A 16954-nucleotide genomic window follows, 5' to 3' on the forward strand; every position below is an offset into this window, starting at 1 on the left:
ATAGATAGATAGATAGATAGATAGATAGATAGATAGATAGATAGATAGATAGATAGATAGATAGATAGATAGATAGATAGATAGATAGATAGATAGATAAGCACTGAAGTACAGGTCTGTAGGCTTGTTTTTTTGCCCATTATCCAAGGTGACACTTCAAGGTCAGAGGTCAGCAATACAAAGAACAGAGTCCAAAACAACAAAGAGAAAGGGGACTGAGACAGAGAGGGGGAGGGAGAGGGTCCAAAACAATGAAGAAGCACTGAGAAGCAAAATGGCATCGACAACCTAATCTCAACATTGTAACCCAGAGTAAATGAGGAGAAGAGAAGAGAGACCAGGAGCCACAGTGAGATGGCTGGATAGGTTGAGCGAGCATGGAAAAGTGTGAGAGCGGTAATGAGGGAGCCTTAGAAAGAGAGAGGAGGAACGGCATTCTCTCTCCGTCCACGAACGTGTCAGGGAGAATGAGACAGACAGAGTTAGAGAGGGCTGCAAGAAGGAAAACAGAGATGGAGGGCTGTGTGAGATTGTGTCATCATGACAAACAGTGGAACGCTCCTCAGCTTGAAGAGGATGGGAGGAGAGAAAAAGAGTAAAAATGTGAAGAGAGAGATTTGATAGAAAATGGCAGAGACGGGGAGAGAAGATCATAATCAGTTAATTGTGCTGGAGGGATGGTCAGGATCCTCACCCAGGTGGTAAGCTCTGGGGGTTTTAAGATCCCCATCTAATAACCAACCGAGAACCAACTTTTTACCCATAACTATATCTTTTCTTAACAAATCTGAGTTTCCAGGCTAAATGTGTGACTGGCTACAGGGGTTACTGGTGTAACCATAGTGCTGATCATTTACAAGATGCGGCGCATGATTCATGTTAGAGTTATATCATGACTAACAGAAGTCATAATGAGAGCTTTCTGTCGCACTAATAACAACGGCCCGATGAGCAGTGCTGTGATAACCAGGTATGAAGTTGCCTTCACTGCACACTGCACTCTCTGAACTATTTCAAATGAAAAGCAAGAGCAGAGTTTAAAAGCTGACAAGTCACACATCTAGTCGTAACACTGCACTTCTCTTCGAAAACTCAACCTTTTGCCTTTTCATTTGTGCCATCATTAGCCCTGCTCGCGTAGCTTAGATGAAGCTGATGCAGTCATCTGTGTGAACTGGTTAATGTGTCTCCTGTAGAACATCATCAGCCAACAGGCCGTAGCGTCCAGCTACATCAACAGATGGACACACTGCTACTGCAGCCCGCTGGCAGTTTAAGGTAACAACTCACTGTCTTATCTTATGCTCAAGCTTTTTTAGACACAATGTCTGTTTTTAACTCTATAATGTAGTCCCCACTGTGGAGAATTCATTGGAATTATTGACCTTCAGTGGCAGTTGTGTGTCCAAACAGGAGCCCGATTTGGAAACATCAAATATCTTACTTGAGGGTGCAGATAAACAGGTAGTCCCACAAGTGTCCTGTACTTCACAAGTCTCAGCTGAATGCTTTTTCCGATCTCTCGCTCTCATTTCCTGGCTCCGCTGCCATTTGACTCCGAGTGATTCATCTTGTGCTTCTTCGTCTCCCTCATGAATTGGACTCTTTTTTCAATGTGCATGTTTCTTCTCTCCCTTAGACCTTTATGATGGCGGTTGTCTCTGCCTCTAAGTCACAGCCAGCTCAGGTCTGCCAAATCTGACAGGTGTGTCAAATCCACACTCTACCTATGTCGTTTCTGGCAGGTCAGGTCAGGTAGAGCTGGCGACACTGCAAACACAGAGCTGGCAGCGCACCACAAAGACATTATTTAATAAGAGAAAAACGTATTTGTGAGTGTGTGTCTAAGTGTGTGGGCGAGTGTGCATATGTAAATGTGCAAGTGTACATTTGCATTTTGCACTGTGCCAGATGGGGCATCATGCCAGACATGTCCAGAGACACTGAGCTCCACAGCTGTTGAGCAGCAAACCATGACCCGTACAATCCCATGCTTTTATCGCAACATGACAAACCTCTCTGCATTCATTGCAAGATTTCTGGGGGAAAAAAATTTAAAATCTGCCAGCCAAGAGCTAAAAACCCAGCTTCTCACATTTTTAATATCTACTCACTGAATAATATATTATTAGAATCAAAATCATGATACTATGCAAAATACAGGAGTGGATCTGATAAGAAGGGGAAAGGGAAATCTTGTTACTCAGCAGTTTTGATTTATCACGAAAAAACGTTGTAGTGAGATCAATGGACCAGCTCTTAAAGCTGTGGTATGAGTCACAAGAGGTGACAACAAGGAGAACAATGTGCTCACATTGGAGAAAGCAGTGGAAAGTATCTCGGGTGCTCTGCTATCCTCTAATTCAGTTGTAAAAAAAAAATGATAGCACTCAAACACAGCATGGTACAATAATGATGTAACACTGTGACACGACTTAGCCCCGCTGAAGGTGCGACGCTGAGTCCTTGAGCCGCAGGGCGATTGTTGAGATGCAGCCTTTGAGGGCACGCTGAATGCGAGCCCCCCAACCCCCCACCCCCTGCTGCTCTCCGCATCCAAACAAACTAATCCTCTTCCTTAGTAATCCACTCCAATAATGCCTTCCTACAACTACAATTCTCAACATTCAACACCACCCTGTAACTAGATCCATCCAGCGTGCACAGCTGTTAAGGGTTTGTGCTACAATGAACATAAGCAAGGACAAGGAAATCTATCAAGAATTAAAAGAAATGACAAACACTGCATGTCAAGGCTGTCTGGGCTCCCTATTTTTCTAGCTAACACACACACACACTCGCATCCTTTTCCAGGTCCAGCTATTCAGCTCCAGACGCCAGTCTTATTTAATAGATCTTGGCACCAAATTGGCATTATCAGTGTGTAAGCAGCTAAAGCGTCTGCATGCCAGAAACAGCTAAAGGGCTTTGTCCGCCACGCCATAAGCAAAGCTGATTTAAAACACGAGAAAAAGCCAAACAAGCGGCATCCGACTGAGACAATAAACGTGTGTGGCGGACTGTGTAAAATGACAATCAAGCATTAGTGTACCGACGACTAAAAACAGATTCTCATGTGCTAATCACGAGTGTGTAAAGTAGACAAAGCGCACTAATAACATCTCTATTTAATGATAGTTGTTTTTTATACCTCGTTTTACTTTCCTATTCAGAGCATTTTCAGGTGTTTCTTTTCACTTTTTTGCCACACTTCCTCACTTTGTATGTCAGTTTCAGCTAATCTGCAATAGGTATAAATCTGTTACCACCACACAAGTTGTGACTTTCTTTTTTTTTTTTTTTACAACAGTGACTCACACAAGTAAATCTTTTTTTTTTCTGTTAGCTTTTCAAACAGGGAGAAAAGGAAAGCCAGAGAAATTCAGACAGGTTTGTACGAGAGTAGCGAGACAGTGGGGGAGGCAGACATCAACACAATCAAGTCATTTTTGCTAAGAAACAAACAAACAAAACAATTTTCTTCTTGCTCTGTTGTTTCTCCTCCTCTCCTCTGGCCAATAAAGAGATGTGCAAACCTCTTTAAAAGTGCCATCGGCCCTCTCCTACGCACTCTTATTCCCTGTGTCACAATCAAAACACCTTAGAGCCTTCAGCCTCTCCACACACCTTACACTCCCCCCGTCCACCACTCCACATCCTCTCATTCATCTACCCCCTGGGTCCTCCATCCACCCCACACTCTTGTGCTACTCTGTGGCTCGTTTCTCTATCCTTTTCATTTTTACTGTAACCTTCTCTTTGCTCCTGCATTGTCCTAATTATTTTCATCTGAACCCCTCCCCTCCTCACAGTCCTCACCATCTCCCACCAGCTGCAGCAGGGCCAGGTCAAGAGGACGTTTCCAGCGTGAGTTTTTGTGCAGGGCGATACCGTAGCCTGTGGTGGCAAAAACCTTCCCCGAGCCTATGGTCATCACCTTGAAAGAGAGGACAACGAGCAGAACTTGAGAAACCCACCGAGGTGAATGCATGCCGCATGCACATACGTGTGAGTAAAAAGTCCTCACCTTACAACCTTCGTCCTTCCGAGCCATATAGTTCAGTACTGCAGCGTCATAAATAAAGGCATCCAGTTTCCTGTAAAGGGATGAAGGGAGAATTCATTCATCATTTAATGGGAGACAAGAGCAAAGGGATGGAGAGACTGACTGAGGCAAGAGAGGGGATATAAAGGTATAGCGCCGCAATGTACCTGGGAAGGGAGTTAGGGTGCAAAAATATATAGCAGACAGGCGCACAGAATGATAGAGAGGGCATAAAAAGTTAAATCATGACAAGAAAAGGGAAGAAGAGTGGAATAGTAAAGCAGGTTCGGCGGAAAGAGTGAAAACACAAGGAGAATAAAATAAGGCAGAGATCAGGAAAAGATGTGTGGGTAAGAGGGAGCGGGATGGTGGTGGAGGCAGCGGAGGGGACGAGGAGGATGGGGATTTATACGGTGCGGAGAGCGTTGTGACAGGGAGTGAGAGAGAGGGGGGAGAGATTTACACACTTCAGGGGGGAAAAGACATGGGATAGAGCTAGAGAGTGATGAGGATTATAAAGTTTAAATACAGACACACTGAGAAAGCACACTGGGAGGGGAAAGAATGGACCAAAAAAAAAAAAAGGAGGAGAAAGAAAAGACATGGCGACATAGGAGGGCAGATGAAGAGGAGAAGGGAAAGATAAGTACCGAGGAGCAGAAGAGAAAGCTGCTGGAGAAAAGCAGGTGTTCCTCATTCTTTTGCATGTTAACACTGAGTTATAATTATGGTGTCAAGGCAAGATTCAGTGGGGGCTGATGGGGGAGGGGGGGTGACAGAAGCTTAGGATAAAGTAAACTGGGATTATCCAACACATGACGGGTGATAGAGATTCTACTAGAAACTGAAGAGGGAAATGCTGTTTGCACTGCGTGGGTGGGTGGAGATAGCGGCAAAGGTGGAGAGAGAAAGGGAAAGAGTAAAGGTGAGAGAATCTTTGTGGGAAAGCATGAAGTGTGACAAAAGATGTGAAACGTTAGCTGGAGTTGAAAAGAATGAGTGTGTGATGGCCTGCTGGTGTGAGACTGAGAACATTAAAAACCCGGAGCAAACAGTGACAGCAGGCCACATCTGCTGTCGTTCATTGCTGCAATTATTTCCATTCCGTCCGACGCAAACAAACGTGCCAGAGGCGTTTCAAACACACGGATTTGTTGAATGTCAACTGCAGCTTCCCAGGTCAAGGAGGAACCTGCATTTATGCAAACGCAGGCCACTGATTCCAGCTCAAACTCCCATCAGCTGATAGCACAGCTGTTTGGCCTGCTGCACATCTCACTGGCAAATTTGGGACACGCTATCTGAGATGCTTCAACCTGCACAGAAGTGCTGCTTTCTCTGCAAACCACTTTGCAAACCACCTCCTCCATTTCATGCCACTCATGACATTCTGAATTAATAAATGTCATCCATGGCTACTGATGCCTGTTTTGCTCTGTAAAGGATCTTGCTGCTGGTCTCCTGCCTTCCATGCTTTCCATGATCCTGACATAACATTAACTAAAAGATTTCACTAATTGGAGAAAAAAAAGCTTGGTTTGTTTTTTATCGTCTTGAGGAAACAAATTGATTTGGCCTTTTTTTTTTTTTTGTGAGATTTAAAGATAAACAACAGCTGCTAAATATCCCATGTAGTAGAATATTTTCATTATATAATATATATCTAAGCTTAATCTAAGTGCAGTGAAAAAGATCGAGAAAATCAAGTTAAGTATACCGGGCAAGTATTGACCCCCTTCATCTTTGCTTATTTTTTGCATATTTAGCACATTTAAATGTTTCAGAGCACCCAACTCATTTTAATTTTAGACAATATTTAGCAGAATATCACATTAGACAAAGATAACCTGAATAAACAAAAAATGGAGGTTTTCATTTATTAAGGGAAAAAAGCCATCCAAGTCTACCTGGCCCTGTGTGAAAAAGTAATTGCCTCCTAAACCTGATAACTGGTTGTGCCACCTTTGGCAGCAAGAAATGCAATCAAGAGTTTGCGATAACTGGCAATGAGTCTTTCACTTCACTGTGGAGGAATGTTGGCCCACTCTTCTTTATAGAAGTGTTTTCATTCAGCCACACTGGAAGGATTTAAGGTTGTGCCAAAGCATCTCAATCTGATTTAAGTCTGGACTTTGACTGGGCCACAACAAAACCTTTTTCTGAGGTATTCAGAGGTTGATTTGCTAGTGTGTTTCCCATTATTCTCCTGCTGCATAATCTAAGTGTGCCTTATATTTTCCTTCAGGATTTTGTGGTTCTTTCAATGACAGCAAGTCGTCCTGAAGCAACAAAGCAGCCTCAGACCATCACACTCCCACCACCATGCCTGAATGTTGGTGTGATGTTCTTTTTATGAAATGCTGTGTTAGTTTTACACCAGATGTAACAGGATACAAGCCTTCCAGAAAGTTTAACTTTTTCTTCATCAGTCCACAGAATATTTTTCAAACAGTAGTTTTTGCTAGGATCTCTCACACAGATGCCATTTTTCACCATTGAAGCTTTACCACCATTCCAGGTTTTCTCCATTTGTGGATAATGGCTCTCACTGTGGTTCGCAGTGGTTAGAAATGGTGGTGCAATCCTTTACAGACTGATAGATGTCAGTGAATTTGTTTCCCAGCTGTTTCTTTAGATTGTGACACAGTGCTTTTTTGAATCGGAGAAAAAAGTGATTCAAACCTGCCTGAGCTTCTGTGGAAAAGTAATTTCCTCCCTTGTTAAATTATAAAAATAGCTGTGATTAACCACATATTTAGAAAGCTGGATTGGATTTCACTAGCCACACCCAGGCCTGATTACTGCTAGACCTGTTGAATCAAGAAATCCTTTAAGTTCAGCCTCTCTGACAAAATGAGGTAGGCTGAAAGATCACTTAAGAAATTAAATCTTTATTCAAAAACTGAATTTTGCATCGACTCGGGTTGTCTTTGCCCAATATTAAACTTTGTCTGATGATCTCAAATATGTAGTGTGACAAATATACAAAAAGAAAAAAGCGGGCAAAACCTTTTTCAGAGCACTGTATACTTGCCTTGATATGTAATAATATATATTGATTTATCTGTTGTCCCCTTAAAGTCTTAGGCAAATGATTTTATGTTAAATTTGAGGACATTTTACAAAAATGAGCACATGTGCAAACCAGGTGGCATGTTTGCCCAGTGGATGTCACTTCACAAAACGAAGGCTCTGGGTTCCAGTCTGCTTGTTGAGTGGGGTATCTGCACATGTGCAGGTTTTCTTAAGGTACTCTGGTTTCCTTTTACAGCCCAAAGACAAGCATGTGAGTGATTTTTAATTGGCTGCAGGTGTGGATGTGTCGTTCCACGTTAACCCTGTGATGGACAGGCTGCGCCCCTCCTTTTACCCAAAGTCCCTGCTATTCTATTTAGATAGGCAGTTACGGATGGATGAAGGAGTGAGAGAGGAGTGGAGTAAGACAAAGGTAAAGGTTCATGGCAGACAGACCCGGTTTTGAGGTTCAGTATGGCATCCTCCACTCCTTTCTGGTTGTATTTTCCCATGTACTGGTGCATGTCTGGGTAGTTGGAGCGGATGTTTTTTTCTGTGCTACCGTTGGGCACCGTGCCAAACTTCAGAGGTGGGTACTGCTCCTCGGGATGCTGAAACTAGCAGAGCAAAGGGAGACGAGGGAGGGAGACGGAAGGGGCATGAGACACACCAGGCTGTGCACCAATCTGTCTGACCTATTTCTGTCCACTCTCCAGACTAACTTACAACACTCCATGCACAGTCAAATCTTTGAAAAGAGAGCAGTCTGTGGACTTAAATTAGTATTTAGGACTGTCTTTTAAGTATTCGAGAACTGTGGTAATTGAGTTCTGTTAAATGAGATTTTATTCATTTCTAAATTCCTGTGCTTTAATCAATTTAACATTCAAATGCATGGGATTTAGCTCACTCTAAGACTTTAATTCTCCTTCTGCTTTTTCTGCTTAATCAGTATTCAAGCCATGAAGTACCTTCTTGTCCGAGAGGCCTGACACTGTGTCAATGTACTCCTCCTGGATCATGAAGGCAGCCAGGTTAGCAGTGTAGGAGGCCAGAAAAATGACAGCAAAGAAGGCCCAAATCAGCACCATGATCTTGCTTGTGGTTCCTCTTGGGTTCTCCACTGGCACAGAGTTGTTAAAGACAATGGCCCACAAAAGCCAGACAGACTTTCCTATAGTGAAAGTAGACCCTCCAGCCTCTGTCCAGAAAGATAAGGAAGAAAAGAAGAAATTAAAAAGAAGACCTTTCAGTTTAAAAAGAGCAGTTGTAACACTATATTTACTTCTAGGAAGTGATCCAGCCGGTACTCAGCACAAGTGTATTCACAGGCATCTGTAAATGACGCGGCTGACTCAAATTAAACGCGTCTGAATGAAAAACAGCCTCAGAGCATATGAAAAAGGAAACCTTGCAGATTTTCTTTTGACAACAAACCTCATAAGGTGGCGCCTATACGTTACGTAGATGGCAGATATCAATTCATCTGCTACACGATCAAACAAACCACCTGGTGCAAAAACACTATTCAAAAGGACTCAAACACTCCTGCCTTTACACAGCGGGAATAAAAGAGGCAGGAAGAAGAGAGGCGAGAGTGAATAAGAGGGATATATGGGAGGATGACGGAGGAGTAAATTTATGTAGAACACAGCAATCATGCAGTAAAAGAGGCGAGCCAGGCTGGGTATTGGACCAAGGCATCAGGCATACTGAATATCACAGGGGTACAAACTATGCTGCTGAATAATAAATGGCTTCTTCGGTATTGAGAATACTTGGAAGGAGTTCAGTATACTGTAGGTATAATTTCCTCTTTGCTACACTCACAGCTAAAGATTCATGGCAGCTGATTCAAAATACACATCGATTTTTTCCCCATCTAATGCAACAGCTAACTAACGAGACAGCAAAAAACAAAAAAACAATCAGATGCTTTCATAAGATCATTGTGACTAAGATTTTTTTTTTTTGAACCAGTTTTCCAGGAGTGTGTTTAATGTTTGTTCTTTTGATCCATTTGGCAACAGTGATGGACTTCACAGAGATGCATGAAACACAGACAGTTTCGACTCATCACTCACTCTTGCCGTTCTGGAGACTACGGTTGTAGCCTACGGGGCTGAAGAACTCAAAAATAAAGACAGTCACAGCCACGACGGTCAGGCACATGACAAACATCATCACCCACACCGCTGGACTGTAGGGCTCTGTGGAAAAAAACAAAAACATGCACTTTTTTGTACTCTTATTGCATTATTAAATTACTGTAACTGTCATTATCAGTATAAGAAACAAGGATGTTTCATAAATCTAGCCCATAATGGAGACTATATATGCAGAGAAATAAAAACCACTGGAGCAAATATATTCTCCAAAAGCCCATAAACACACTCTCTTCTCTTTCTTCTTCTTCTTTTTTTTTTTACAATCATCTCAATGCAGTCTATAGGCCCATAACACTGTTCTCCCGCTGGAGCCTGGAGTCTGCTGACGGAGTGAAAGTAAAAGTTAAAAAGACGTGAACCTAAGAAAAACTAATGGCTAATCTTGATGTAAAGAACTAGCAACCAAAGGCTGGGGCGTTTTATGCAAACTCAGCGCTCCACAATTAGATTAGATTCTGTACATCAGCTACACGCCGCCCACAAACACAGCCTCTTACCTAAGAAAGCTGATGGCGATACAGTCCCATTGCTACGGGAGACCATGACACTGATCCCCGTCTCCACAAAGGGCACGGAGAAATCCACAACTTCTGACCTCTCCTCATTGATAGTCAGCGAGCCAATGGCCATATCCGCCCGCTTGTACACCACCTAAAGGGGGACAAACAGCACCGCTAAGAAATAAATCGGCTGTAATTATGAGTAAATCGTGTACCTGTTACAGCTAGACAAAGCCCATCCTTTTCGGTCCAGAAGGTTTTCAGGTAAGGTGCTGACAAGTCACACCTTGACCCTTTGTACATCATTAAACTTGCCTGCATGAGAAACTCGGTCTTGTACAAATACTGAACACGTGTCTCTTCAGCATCCCTTTAGCATACAAAATGAGCTAGGACGCTTCTCAACCCTGCCACCATCTAGCAAAAACCTGAAAACCGCTGTGTCCGCTGATTGTATGAGTGAAATGTTAATCTACATTAGACATGGCACATTCGCTCTTCAGAGCAAATCAGCAGAAAAATGAAGCGAAGTGGAAAGCAAAGCACCCTCCTCTCAACTTTGCCAAGTCTCTGGATTACCTGATCAAAGAATGGCAGGCTTTGGAACATCTGATCAAAAGACAGACATTAGTTTGAGAAAACAAAATTCGCTTGCCCTTTTGCATGTAAAAAATAGATTCGACAGACGGGCTCAAGTTATAAATGATAGAGCAGGAGAGCGCAGTGGAACTGTTTTGGAACCTGTGACAACTGGCGTTTGGCAAGTTCCCTCTGGGACAAAGATAGAAACAGCAGGGCGCTTCAATGAAACAGCAGCTCCCGTATCGATCTCGGCTGGTGTGTGAGGATGTGTGCATGCTTTTCTGTCTGTCTGTGCATGCTTCTTTTTTTTTTTTTTTCATTTTCTTGCCAGCATCTCTGTATCTTTACTTGATGGTGGATGATGAACTATATTACCACGAAAATATCAAGGACTACCAGCTAGGGGGTATCTGACAGAGTGTGTGTTTGTGTGTGCGCGTTTGTGACTAAGGATGTGTCTCTGCAGATAACACACTGTCAGGACGCGTTTGTAGGAGAGTGAGCTCACTGCATGTGTTACACATTATGCTTGTCCTTCTAATTTGTTTAACCGTGAGTTATTTTCTCTCTAATACAGTATGCGTTCTGTTTTGTGTGTGTGTGTGTGTGTGTGTGTGCACGCCTGCTGCAGTGTGTAATAAATGACAGCTGTCTGATTGCTAGCAGTGGTTAAGTGGCCATAACTCTCACAGCGATTGATGTGACACTTAGCGTTTAACTGGTCACCCAGGACGCGAGACCACACACTGAGGAATGCTACTACTTGACCGAAAATGCAACTCAAATATGCAGAGGCACACACACACACACACACACACACATACACCCTTTTCACACATGCACAAGTGATACGGGAGCGACATTGAGAACACATTGCTCACAAAGGCAGACAGGCAGAACCGGGAGCTTCCACGGGCTTACAGACACACACACTCACAAAGACTTGCCTCTCCAATCATGCCGTTCCAAACCCCATCAATTTTCTTCCCATGTTTCCCATTGGTCACTAAGTAAAGATCGTAGGTGAAGCCGACTATTTTGGCCAATCTCTTGAGGATGTCAATGCAGAAACCCTTGCAGCACTGCTTCATTGGAGCCACACCCTCATGGATGGCACTATGAAAGAGACACAGCACAGAGAGTAAAAGATAATAGCAAAAAATAATCATAGTAAAACTTTAAAGGTGAAAATCTTTAAGGAAAGGTAAGGAAAGGAAAGGAAGACAGTTGGATATGGTCACAAAAATGGAGTACTGTGGCCAAGCACTTGTTGACAGGTTTGATCGACCTGTGCAGGATAGGTGCTGTCATCCCTTCAGAAGCTGATGAACCATAAAGCTCCACTGTGGTCATATCTGATTCCAGACCCCTGAGTCATTCCACTGATCCTCTGGAGAGCAGTCTGTTATTGATTACGGCCAGGGAGTGAAGAGACCACAGTTTTGATAGGTGACTGATGTCACCTCAATTGGATGGCATCATGAGAGCTTAGGAACTCCATTCCAAACACTAGTAAATAAAGCAGTCTCTAGTACTCCTTTCAATTAGATTACCCTCCGTTATTTCTTTTCCCAAAGTACCACCATCTTTGAAATGAAAGTGTCCAAAAATAAGGTATGGAAAAGATAATCACATCACATACATAATAAAATACGTGAGTTATTTCTTTTACATTTCTCCCTCTTCCTTTCAAGGCTTTCAAACCTGGCATTAAGGGGTCGTCTGCAGGGAACTGAGTCACGGATGCAGGTTCCAGATGCAGGGTCTGCAAGCTCTACAATGACAAATGGCCTTTCTTCCAGTGTGACAACACGCAGGTGCTGGGCATCATCGGGTGGTTTAAGGAATGGCCCGTAGCGGGACCAGGCTGGGTACCGTAACCTCAGCACGCCATTCTCCCACCAGCCTACCTAGGGGAACAGACAAGAGAAACATTAGAGGAAGTGCAGTACTCTAGTGCAAAAGACCTTTAGTTGTAATGATAAATTAGCACGTAATCTTTCCTATATAGATTAAAAAGCATTAGAAAAAACTTAGACAGGTCATATTCACATTGTCTCAAGACTTGTTGGAAAGTAATAGCTAAATTAACTTGGATTAATGTTTCAAGTAATTCAAACGAGCGTTTTCCAAATGTGTAACAGAATCAGTTTGTGTAACCATTTTTGGAAACAGAATGTTCACTAATCTCAGAAGATAATTTGGCTCAAACCGCTGCTATCTTTAAGGCTTTTTTCAGGCCCATTTCTGGGGTTGTCTTTTTCACCGATCTGCAAGAAAGTTGGAAGCAAGGGCTGATTTTAATCTTGTATCTGGGCATCTGGTTGAAAGGCTGATAAAAATGTGTGACCTTGGCAGAGAAGCAAGAGGTGTAAAATGGCAGTATTCCAGTTCATTCATGAGTTATCTCAAATTAAGTCTGGATTCTGATTGGCCAGGAGGGTTGAATTAACCTTAACAAGTAACAAAATATTTCAGAGACCTTTGTTAGACTCACTCTCTTTCCCATTTACTTTATAAATTTATGTGTGTCCATGTGCATATAATCTGCATTAGAAATTCAGAGTATTTCTGTTAGGCTGTGTTTTATGCACCTGTGGACGTTTCCCAGTAGCACTGTGAAGTTTTCAGTGTCTGACTGAACACTGTGGCTGTACCTTTCTCCGAAATTCACGACCGAGTTTCATTCCTGTCAGATCATGAATTGTTATTAACTTCCAGTTATTGGTCTGCTTTGCTTCTTTCCTGGACTTTCCCGAGATATCTCTCTGATGTCTAGCTGGCTTGAGGAGGGGCATGGAAAGGACTTCTCATTCAGAAAATACTGTTTATGCAGTTTAAGACGAGATTTAATAATGGTCTGCGCTACAGCTGTTTAAAAAGCTGCTACTGGTATTTACTAAAGGGGGGCAGTGTTGATTTTCCAACTGAACAGAGATGTTTTTGTGGCTGCCCATGTATTTGTTGTTCTCTTTTAGAGGGCAAAAAATTGGGACTATTCATTGAGGCATAATTAACTGCAAATTATTATTAGATCCCAGTCCCATATATTTGTCGTCCTCAATCATACTGGTAACTTGATCACAGAGGAAGAATCCCAGTACAAGTTACGCACATTGAGGTGCACATATTGGTACACACACACAGCCACGTTGTTTTTAACAGTGAGCAGAGCGGACTGCAGTGTTTTAGGACCAAATGGTCACATTTCCACACACAGACTAATTCACAGTAAAATAGTTTCTGCGTGTCTTTTCTCAGCAGTGGTTTTTAGAGCACCTTAATATTTAAAAAACAAACACAAACACAACAAAAAATCATACTGAAATGTTGGTCAAAAATAAGTATTGGCTGAGGGGCTTAGAAATAATATGCCATTTAAAAAAAAAAAATTTAAAAGAAAGAAATAATACGCTATCTGAAGTTTATAATATTTACCTCCAGACTCACACAGCCTGTAAAATAAATGCTCACAATTATGCACGCAGCACAGTAACAGTAACGTAGGTGGCGTTCTTCTTCTGCAGGTCAACAGTTGAGCACATGTGGTAGAGAGGTTTGTAAAACAAAAAAGATTGTTTTTACAGCAAGAAGCTGAACTCTAGCTGTGTTTTAACAAGATGGCGCCTTTACATTCAGTAGTTTGTGAGAACTACTATTGAAAGAGACTAGTTCATTATAAAGGCACAGGTGGTACTACAAATATAATTTTATGTGAACACTTACTATAGAGTTTTGATAAAAATGTTGAGAATCTACTGGGTTTTTTCCCCAAGTATTAAAAACAGTCAACAATTCATTTTATATAAAAATGGCTGTAACTGCTAAAAAATTAATGCAAAATGTTTGTAAAACTGTCCCCCTCAGTCCTCCTGTTTCTCCTCGTGCTTGAGTTTCTGTGTCTGTGTTCATGGACGTCCCGTCATTGCGGTTTGCCTCTGGCTGAACGCACCTGCTGCCAGGAATGGAGCGTTAGTGAAAACAATGAGGAACAACCCGTGCAACTTGCACAGGCCGACTCTCCCTCGCAGAACAGCTCTCAGCTGGCGAGTGCCTTTATTTTGGAGTGAAAGGACATTTCATTTATGCCTGTCCTTTGTGCCCAAAAGACCACGCTCGCAAGTAGTAGTAGGGATACTGGCGAGCGAGCAGTGAAATGGCTCAACCCTACCTCATGTTCAGGCTCATGTTTCCAGCAGAAATCATCTTAAATCATCCTCTCATTCTCTCTGGCAACAACTCAAAACAACTTTGTCTGTCTTCTTGAGGCCCCTCTCACTCCTCTCGAAGTTAGTCACACCTGGTCGAGATGCCATAACCCAAACATAGACTGGAATAAAAACCAGAATGTCTCTTTCAAACATTCGCTTCAGAGTCTCACTATGGGCAACGCTCTCCCAGCGTTGTCCTCAGAAGCCTCTATATCAGGGGTGTCAAACTCCAGTCCTCGAGGGCTGGTGTCCTGAAACTTTTAAACGTGTCCCTGCTGCAACACACCTGAATAAAATTAGTAGGTCATTAGCAAGACTCTATAGGACTCAACTGCATGCTGGCAGCCAAGTTCTATAGAGAACTTGCTGATCACTATCTGTATGTATCACAGTTATTTCACTGTTAATAAATGCACTCGAGTTCACCACTCTAAATCCTGCGATTGGGTCCACTCTGCCCAGTGTTCTTCACAAAAACCCCTTGAATTAAAGCTCAAAGTCTCCACTTCCATCACATATCGATGGCTGGATCCACTGCTGTGGTTTGCAGAAGTTATCTCTGTCCAACAAATTATGGACCTAACTGTATGTATGCTTGTATGAAGTAATAGAGTACCTATCACAACCAAAGGGCAGAGCATAAAAACGATCTCAGAAAGCCCTTCAACAGAGACATGTTTATTAAATACACTTATATCTGTAGTTTTTGTTGGCTTGGATGTTTTCTGAAATCCTTGTATTACATAAATAGAAAAAAAAGACAGAAAAAACAATCCAATGCAGCAGCCACACAAAATAGTGGCACCAGATGATTGCAGCTACAATGAAGATCTGTTTGACAGTCTCAATAAAAACTGAATCTTAAAGGGGGTCATAAAGGTAGCACTTTGTGAAAGGCTGTAATCATATTTACTGTTAATAACTTGGATGCTACGCTTACTCACTCTGTTTTAGAAAACCGAGCCTTTAATATTCACTGTCATGTGGCCAATCTGTGGTTGTGCAAAGGGTGCAGCTGTTACTCACATATGTTTGTCAAATCAGACATTAAACTAAATAAGAACATTATTCATGGTAATGGTTCTGAGTAGAATGAACCAATTAAAATCCATCTCCTGGCATTGATTAAATCTGCCAAAACTCACCTCTGTTCATTAAAATGACAAATTTCATTTCCCCCCCTGAAAATAAAGCCTTCACGTCTTAAAATGCCTTAGATGCAACTCTGTGCTTTTAACTTATTTAATTAACATCATTCCTCAGCTAACTGCCTGCAGACCCTCTCCACTCACCCTCTGCATCTGCCTTACAAATTCTCTTATTAAATACATCATGGTTTACACAGCCAAAGTCCATTTTTTGTTAGAGTTGTTTAGTAGAGTAAAATGTGCTTAATTTATAAATCAGGATGTCCAAAGCACATGTTGTTTCTGTGTTTCAGAGGAAAGACAAAACCAAGGTTTGCATCCAGTTCCAGGAGTACACTACATGATGCTAAGGCTTAGTGTTAAAACTAAACAAGTTTGCAATCACAAATAAAGCATTTTGATGGATTAACTCTTCTTGGGAAGCTTGTTGACGAATTAAGTAACGTTATCCTTACTTCACCTGTCTTTTCTCTGCTACATTCCTTGTGTGTCTGTTGTCTGTTTGTAAAGCAGAGCATAGGAAGAGGACAGGTGAGACACTTGTGGTGACACAGAGAGCAGAAGACTCACGCATGCCCTTAAACAGTATCACCCTTCACGATGTCATTTATCAGTTAATATAGTGTCTTTCTGATGTTATACAAACTTTGCTCTGATAAATTAGCCAGATGCAGCAAGTTCACAGGACTGGTTTCGATCGGTTTGTTGCATGTCCAGCCTCAACTCTGACTGGATTTTTTATTTATTTATTTTACTCATGATCCGACTACCAAAAATAAATGAATGACTAAATAAAACACCATATGAACAAGGTTAAAAACTTGACTTCAATCAGAGGTGCCATTAAGTTTCAAATAGAAGGAGGGCTTTACTGAGATGGGGCTAACTGTGCTGAGCTTAAATCCATAGACATTTTGGACATTTAACAGCCTGGAGCCAAAGTTATGCTTTCATTTGACTTTTTTTAAATTTAAAACAAAAACTGGCCCTAACATTTTATTTTTGTTTTGATAATCTTACATGAAGCTATGAGACCAGATTGTTCTGTCCTCTATCGACCTGAAAATGTCTATCAAGCATCTTTTCACTAGTATCATCGTTGTCTCCTTCTCTTAGCATTATTTATAGCAATGCAGCCGGGATGGACTGGATGCCTCTGCCTGGGTGCCTGGGATATTCACACTTCTTAAGCAGCACAAGGATGAACCACACCCAGGAACAGTGAGTTTATTTGTGAAACTTCCTCTACCGGCCTCTCTTGACAATTCTCGGCGTGATCACCCAA

The 16954-nt window shown here is 42.0% G+C and overlaps 1 protein-coding gene across 1 annotated transcript in view; it reads right to left on the reverse strand.

Annotated features, from left to right (window-relative positions):
• The window catches only part of grin2db (glutamate receptor, ionotropic, N-methyl D-aspartate 2D, b), a 56870-nt gene that overhangs the window by 5874 nt on the left and 34042 nt on the right, over positions 1-16954 (reverse strand). The window contains exons 7-14 of the mRNA XM_005732176.2: positions 12015-12220; positions 11258-11426; positions 9726-9879; positions 9145-9270; positions 8032-8261; positions 7517-7677; positions 4028-4097; positions 3820-3937 (exon numbers count right to left, since the gene is read on the reverse strand). Of these exons, the coding sequence (XP_005732233.2) occupies positions 3820-3937; positions 4028-4097; positions 7517-7677; positions 8032-8261; positions 9145-9270; positions 9726-9879; positions 11258-11426; positions 12015-12220 (1234 nt within the window). The remainder of the gene's footprint in view (positions 1-3819; positions 3938-4027; positions 4098-7516; positions 7678-8031; positions 8262-9144; positions 9271-9725; positions 9880-11257; positions 11427-12014; positions 12221-16954) is intronic.

The sequence above is a fragment of the Pundamilia nyererei genome, unplaced genomic scaffold (genome assembly GCF_000239375.1).
Source record: "Pundamilia nyererei isolate P.nyererei 1_Seehausen unplaced genomic scaffold, PunNye1.0 scaffold00045, whole genome shotgun sequence".
Lineage (NCBI taxonomy): Eukaryota > Metazoa > Chordata > Actinopteri > Cichliformes > Cichlidae > Pundamilia > Pundamilia nyererei.